The sequence below is a fragment of the Lycium barbarum genome, chromosome 11, assembly GCF_019175385.1.
Source record: "Lycium barbarum isolate Lr01 chromosome 11, ASM1917538v2, whole genome shotgun sequence".
Taxonomy (NCBI): Eukaryota; Viridiplantae; Streptophyta; class Magnoliopsida; order Solanales; family Solanaceae; genus Lycium; species Lycium barbarum.
Window position 1 is genome coordinate 121,892,477 of NC_083347.1, and position 8,461 is coordinate 121,900,937.

The 8,461-nt window shown below is 39.4% G+C and overlaps 1 protein-coding gene across 1 annotated transcript; it reads right to left on the reverse strand.

The window, feature by feature from the left end:
* Positions 1-7,408: 7,408 nt before the first annotated feature.
* On the reverse strand, positions 7,409-8,251 carry LOC132620249 (uncharacterized). The gene is made up of 2 exons (XM_060334928.1): positions 7,970-8,251; positions 7,409-7,870 (listed from the first exon to the last, which is right to left on the reverse strand). Exons 1-2 carry the CDS (start codon positions 8,102-8,104, stop codon positions 7,409-7,411), a joined length of 597 nt encoding a protein of 198 aa, XP_060190911.1. The 5' UTR covers positions 8,105-8,251.
* Between the last annotated feature and the right edge of the window lie 210 nt (positions 8,252-8,461).

The following is an 8,461-nucleotide window of genomic DNA, read 5'->3' on the forward strand; positions in this document are numbered from 1 at the left end:
GGAATACTTGGAATTGTGAGCTTCTGACATGATTCGCTCTCTGAGTCCATCTACATCTGGGACACATAATCTGCCTTGGTACCTCAAGGTACCATCATCTCCCCCTTGTTCAAAAGTCGTCGTCTTATGCTTGTGAATCCCCTCTTTCAGCTGCAACAAGTAGGGAGCATTAAACTGTTTCTCCTTGACTTCAACGACTAAAGAGGAAAGAGCACTATTCTGAACAACCACACCACCATCCTCGGAGTCCAAAAGTCGAACTCCAAGATTGGCCAAACGGTGAACTTCCTTTGTCATAACTCTCTTATCCACGTCCACATGGGCTAAACTTCCCATGGAATGCCGACTAAGAGCATCAGCTACAACATTCGCTTTCCCCGGATGATAGAGAATATCCACATCATAATCCTTAAGAAATTCGAGCCATCTCCTCTGTCTAAGATTTAGCTCCCTTTGCTTGAAGATATACTGCAGGCTTTTATGATCTGTGAAAATATAAACATGCACTCCATACAAATAATGACGCCATATCTTAAGTGCAAAAATTATAGCTGCCAACTCTAAGTCATGAGTCGGACAATTCTTTTCGTGAACCTTGAGCTGACGAGATGCATAAGCTACAACCTTACCATGCTGCATTAAGACACATCCGAGACCAACTCCCGAAGCATCACAATAAACCACGAACCCTTCAGTTCCCTCTGGCAAAGTCAAAACTGGAGCAGAAGTCAATCTTTTCTTCAACTCCTCAAAGCTTCGCTCACAAGCATCTGACCATTGGAACTTAACTTTCTTCTGTGTCAACTTAGTCAACGGAGCAGAGATAGAAGAAAATCCTTCTACGAAGCGTCGATAATAGCCTGCCAGACCCAAGAAACTTCTTATATCAAAAACTGAGGTGGGTCTGGGCCAACTCTTTATGGCGTCAATCTTTTGAGAATCAACTTTAACACCTTCACCCGAGATCACATGGCCTAAGAATGCCACTGATTTAAGCCAAAACTCACACTTTGAGAATTTTGCAAAAAGCTCGCGATCTTTAAGAGTCTGCAACACTATTCTGAGGTGTTCTGCATGATCGGCCTCATTACGGGAATACACCAAAATATCATCAATGAAGACAATGACGAATAAATCGAGATAAGGCTTGAAGACCCTGTTCATAAGATCCATGAAAGCAGCTGGCGCATTTGTCAACCCAAATGACATAACAAGAAATTCAAAATGGCCATAACGGGTTCTGAAAGCGGTCTTCGGAATATCAACTTCCTTAACCTTTAACTAATGATAGCCTGTTCTGAGATCAATCTTGGAATAACATTGGGCGCCCTGCAGTTGGTCAAATAAATCATCTATTCTAGGAAGAGGGTACCTGTTCTTAATGGTGACCTTGTTCAGCTGACTGTAGTCTATACACATGCGTAAAGAACCATCCTTCTTTCGGACAAATAAGACTGGCGCACCCCAAGGCGAAACACTGGGCCTAATAAACCCCTTGTCAAGAAGATCCTTCAACTGGGCTTTTAACTCTTTTAACTCTGCCGGAGCCATTCTGTATGACGGAATGGATATCGGCTGAGTATCGGGAAGTAAATCGATTCCAAACTCAATCTCCCTGTCAGGAGGGACTCCTGGAAGATCTTCGGGAAAGACCTCTGGAAATTCATTTACAACTGGTACGGACTGGAGAGTTTGAGTTTGGGCATCTGACCTTGACTCGAACTAGGTGATAGATATAACCATTGGTAATCATTTTTCTGGCTTTTAGGTAAGAAATGAATCTACCCCTGGGTACTACTGAATTACCCTTCCATTCTATGACTGGCTCATTAGGAAACTCGAATCTTACCACTTTAGTTCTACAACATACTGTGGCATAACATGAAGCTAACCAATCCATACCCATGATCACAGCGAAGTCTACCATTTCTAATTCCGCTAAATCAGCTATGGTTCTGCGGTGATAGACTAAAACTGGGCAAGCCCTGTACATACGTCTAACTATGACTGATTCCCCAACTGGGGTGGACACCTCGAAGGGTTCATACAATTTTTCAGGTTCAATACCAAATTTCTTAGCAACAAAAGGGGTTACATAAGATAGGGTAGATCCTGGATCAATAAGGGCATATACTTCAAAGGTGAAAACTGTGAGGGTACCTGTGACAACATCTGCTCTAGCCTCTGTATCCTGACGACCTGTCAATGCATACAAACGGTTCTGACCACCACCTGTATTGCCGGACCTTGCCGTTCCACGCCCCTGCTGGGCCTGATTGTGACGAGGAGCCGCTGAATTTATGGACTGCATCACATTACCTCCGGTTCCCTGTCTGGCTGATGGACAGTACCTCTGAAAGTGGCCCTTCTGTCCGCAACCATAGCACACATTTGTACCCATACGACACTCACCTAAGTGTCTCTTGGTACACTTGGTACAAGCTGGAATAGTATAGACTGACTGACCCACACTAGCCTGAGAATGAGAACTCGATGGTCTAAAGTTCTGCTTCTTGTCATTTCTGAAATTAGGGACTGGGCACTAGCTGCGGATGGAGCGGGTCCTGCTGACCTGTTCTTAAAGAACCGCCTACCTCCTCCCTGACTAAAGTTACTTGAAGATTTAGCCCTCTTGTTGAATTCTCTATCCTTTTGTTTCTGCAGAGCTTCCTCCTCCTTCAGTTCAGCTTCATTACCTTGCACAAATGCCAAGATCTTAGATATAGTCATCTTATCATTCTGAGCAGCAGTCTTGGCATCTCTATGCAATTCGGGTTTCAACCCCAGTACAAATCTCCTAACCGTTGCCCTCATGTCGGGAACCATATGAGGAGCATATCTGGACAACGAAATAAATTTGAGATAGTACTCTTGAACGGTTAAGCTACCCTGCCTCAACCTCTCAAATTCCATAGCCTTTGCTTCCCGAACCTCGATAGGCATGAAATGGCCAAGGAAAGCGTCAACGAACTCATCCCAAGTAGCAGAAGATGCTTCCTCCCCTCGAGATTGTTCCCATGTCTCATACCAAATTTGAGCAACATCCTGTAATTGAAAAGCACCAAACTCTGCTGCCTCAGTCTCAGTGACATGCATAACACGAAACACTTTTTGTAGGCCATCAATAAAATTTTGCGGATCCTCCTCAGCCTTAGTCCCTGTGAAAGTTGGAGGTTTCATTCGCAAGAATTCCTGAGTTCTTGAACTATTTGACCCACCACTAGCACTTAAGCTAGGGTCTGATTCTTGTCGCTGTGCCTGGTTGGCAACAATATGAGTAAGCAGCTGGATGGCTCCTCTCATATCCATGTCAGAAGTGTTAGGAGGTGTAGCCGTAGGAGTAGTGGGGACTGTTGTTTGAGTCGGAACAGTCTATTCGTGAGCTACTCCAGCGGCAGCTCTTTGGCTGTTGGCTGTCTTTTTATTCTTGTAAGTTCTTTTGTAAGGCATTTTCTGAAAACACGTACACGCACGAATTAGGAAGTCATCCTAAAAATACTACTCTAACTGCACGATCTAGAATATGAAAGAAATGAGACAATCCTGAATGTCTTGGTGGTCAATTGTTTATATGCGTGGGGCCCTCACACATATAAAAGAGACCCCACTGGACACGGTTTCATAGACTCCCTAAAGATCCTTGAACCTAGGCTCTGATACCAAGCTTTGTCATGCCCCGAACCATGGCCTGGACGTAACACGGCACTCGGTGCCTGACTGCATGTGACCGAGCGAACCACATGGCTTGCTGAATCATCATGATACATAACATAAGCGGAATATAACGTGAATGCATGATGAGCCTTTATAAAACATGGTAAGTCATAATACTTAATAAAATACTTGTTTAAACATGACTGAGCCAAAATGGCTATACGACTCCAAATTTCTGACATGACATAACTGACTTGTCTAGTCTATGAAACCTCTATCATGAGTCTGACTGAAAAACATACTTACTGCGACAAGACCCCCAGCATACCTTTAGATGCATAATTAATCATAAAACAAAAGTTGACTAAACCCCGAATGAGATGGGGCTCACCAATAAGCTGATACGAATGTTGTCCTACTGGGCAGATGTGTCGTCCTGTGTATCAGTACCTGTATCGTGAAATGCAGGCCCCCGGGCAATAAAAGGGGACGTCAGCACATTGAATGTACTGGTATGTAAAGCAACTGAAAGAAATAACATGGGACAGGGAATAACATGATAAGAACTGAAACTGAAAACCTGGACATGAACATGAGCATGAGTACATATGTATATATATAACATTAGTAAAAACATGATAAGTAGGGAGAGCAATAACTTATAACCGATCCATGGTCTGGTGCTTGTGTCCCACTAGCAGAACACTCAGTCCTTGCCAGGGAACATGAGATTTGATAAAATATGAAAGGATCCAGTCATTATGAGAGATCGTCCGGGACATGGGTGGAGCGATCCTCATCCTACGGTGGCTACGTAGTTTCAGGCTATCTGAAGCCCTCCTCGGTAATTAATGCAACTCCCAAAACATGAACATGTAAAATAGTGGCACTTGCTGCCCATGGTAGATCATGAATCATAACTTGCTTGTACATAGTGTTCATGAATCATAACTTGCTTGTACATGATTTTCATGAATCATAACTTGCTTGTATAGTTTCATAAGATAACTTGTCATAGTCTTGCAAAACATGTTTTTGGTTCATGAGTAATAACAATAGTTTGAAATCATATATATATACTTGTCTTGAAAACATGCTTGTAACTTGCTGGATGAAATCATAAAGTTTCATATAAACATAATGAGAACACATGAGGAAGAATTCATGATTCATGGATTAAGCTAGGATGCCTAATATCCGTAATGGAAGATTAGGAATACAATAACGAATATAGATACAAAATTCATGTACATACATACATAATTACGGGCTACCAATATGTTGGGTTTAATGCCCTAGGATTTGAACTTCATAGATTTTACGAAAACGGATCATGGGGAAGAACGTAGAGATTCCCACATGTGGATGGAAGTTCTACATATCTTAACTTCCTGCTTTTGAGCGTATCACAATGTCCTTCAATCCCTTCAACTTTAATCTATAGCAATACAGGTCATAGGGACTCTATATTAGCAACAATATCCATGTTTTGTTCATCTAAGCATTTTATCAAACACTTGGTGGGCATGAAGCTCCACAACCTTCATTAATGGTGTTTTCTTCCCCCAATCCCCATTCTATTACTTCTAGCTGATTCTACAATCTCAATTAGATGTAATTGACATCATTCTTCATCACCCATATGAATACAACAATCCCAAGTCAACAATCCAAAAACCCTAGCATAGTTCATATAATTCTCTTTATCAAACCCATTTACTATTCTCCCAAGAACTTATCAACACTTTAATCATCATGAAATATCATAAAACGTACCTTGGTTATTGTAGGAATAAGCCTTGAGTTGAAATACTTCACTTGAACAAAACCCTAGTTCCACCTTCTATGTAATTTCTTGACTTTAATGGATTTGATATGTTTCTCACACTTAGTTTTGTGGATTGATGAAGTGGATCTTTAGTTTCACTTGGATTCTTGCATATGAAGTGTTTGGATGGCTCTAGAGAACCCTTGAGTCGTGTAGGAGAAATGGGAATGAAAAAAAAATGGGTTTGGGTCTCTTATTAACATCTTAAAATCTGACCCATCGGGCAATTCTACGCCCACTTTTACGGACCGTCAAACTGTTTGACGGACCGTCAAAATGGTCCGTAAAACTACCCAGCAAAAATTGAGTTTCTGTTACCATTTTACGCTGGCTTGAATCAATTTGACGGACCGTATAATTGTTTTACGGACCGTCAAAATGAACCGTAAAACTGCCCAGCAAAATATGGTTTTCTGTGACCATTTTACGCTGGCCTAAGTCAATTTGACGGACCGTATAATTGTTTTACGGACCGTCAAAATGAACCGTAAAACTGACCAACAAAATATGATCCTCTGTGACCATTTTACGGATCGTATAATTGTTTTACGGACCGTCAAAATGTTATACGGACAGTCTGTCGTATAATGGGCATAACTCTTTGCACAAATGTCTGTTTGAGGCCCATAATATACCATTGGAAATCTATTTCAAGGGGATAAAACTTTCATCAAGAAAGTTTTCCCAAAATCCAAATTAATAGAAGGGTTATGGTCGTTGTAAGTAAGATCTTCCATAAACTCACTTGCAAACATGCCCCGTAGAGTGGCTTCCAACTTTTCTTTGCCCAAAGACATTTATTATGACTTAATTGGTTTTCAAAACACTTCCTATAACCCTCATATTGGTTCCATTATATTATCATCTTATGATTCAAACTTCGTCCGAAGTTACGAGGTGTTACACATATTGCCAGAACATTCTGATAGCATTTACCTTTTCCCATTCCTCTGTAAACAATTTGTTGATTAGCGGGAACAACAGCATGTACTAATGTCCCGTCTAGTGCACCTATTGGTCCCTGCCAATATATAAATATATGTCAACAAAATGAATAAAAAAAAAACTTGTGAAATTCTTTAATGATCGTTTAACAAATAATACCTTAAAAATTCTTCGTAACCTGTTATGAGCACCAGGAATATTCATATTCGAATCAAATGTTGTAGGTGCTATCATCTCTTTTGCAAAATTCATCATTGCCTCAAGAACCTCGTGAAAATACTTGTGAATTGTCTGCAAAGAATGTTGAAATCTTCTCTTGATTACGACGTAACGCTCGTTATGTCCTATAATAGTTAAGAATATTGCTATCTTCTCTTCGACGGATATATGTTTGCTATCTATGAGCCATCCATTATGTCTAAAATGTTGACATAGCCGAACATATGCATCACGTGACATGCGCATCAATTCTATACATTGTCGATTAGAGCCAGATAATAGTTCTAATGTATACTCTTGACCAGATAAAGATGATGTTAAATCTCTAATTCTTCTATCATACTTGAGTCTATAACGATTTCTTTGCCAATACAAGCTCATCAACCATAATATTTGATCATCGATATCCATGTTGAATCTGTTTTACCAAGAAAAAAAGATGCAATACACAATCGTAAGCACAACTACCTATGTATTTCATCAAGATAAAAAAGTATACAATGGTTATAAAAAATTATTCTATACTCATCAAGCATAACAAGACATACAAGTAGCATTTTTCACCAATAAAATACGTTCCATAAGCATAATATATTACCAAAAAGTTCCAGAGGTTATAATTAAAAAACCAAAAAAAATAAAATAAAGACTAGATTCCATAAAATCTTTATCTAGCATAGATACTAGCTAATTACAAAAATTAAAGAATTCCCAATTTTTACCCCATGGTTCTGACATAATTCTCTAATTTGTCGACCCCTCTCAGTTTGTGTAGCTATCACCTTCACAAAACATACTAAGAGCTTCATAGTACAATGGCTCTTCCCATCCAAGCTTGTCTAGTTTTTCTATACATTCTTCAACATCAGGCCCGTTGTTTTTGTTAATTAGTAACTCCAATGCAGCACTCATCTTCTCATCAATTTCTAATCGGGACGATGCGTTTTTTCTTTTCTTTCCCAGATTCTTTTTTTCAATTGGAATTGAAGATTGAGATGGAAAATCTTTAGAAGCTCCATCATTTTTGTCACCAAGTAGATCCTCAATGTCATCAAGTGAATCTATGTCTATATTAGTAGCTACAGAAGAGGCACCGGGCCGCGGAGTTGTACAACTTGGACTCCAACCATGAATGCCTGTTGCAGTAGAACCCTCAAATAATGTTGTACAAAGTTCCGGAAAGGGTAGAGGTGCACTCCTCAATGCCTTGGCTTTTGGATGAGCCTATATCCAAATATAAGAGATCATACTTTCAATATACACTTCAAACCGTTTCTCCTTAAACAAAAAAAAAACAAAAAAATTACTAGATAATGAACTAACCTTTATGTACTCATCCCACTCCTCGTTAGACATTCGAATGGTATTGGTTGCTGGATCATAAATATTACCGGTCTTTTTAGTTATTGGCAACCAAGCTTGATATTTTTCTTTTAAATAATCATAATGGTTCTTCATCTTCTTTTGTGTGACTATAAAGTCATGAGAAGTTTGCAGAACAACCTTAACCTTGTTCTATGAATCTGGCTTCAAACTACTTCCTTGTCTCCCATTCAATGACACTTCTTGAATACAAGTTTCTTAAAATGTTTTTACTACCTCCAATCTCCAAGTCAATCTTGAATTTTCATTAGCTTGTTTCATAACTGAAATATAAAATTCTAATGATCATCATAGCATATTAGACTAAAAGAAAGGTCATAGTGAAAATGATAATTAATTTAGGCTCCTTAATTATGATTAAACACAAGTATTAACCAATTAGCCCACATAAAGACACGGATAATTATGCAATTTGCAATTATGACCTCAATT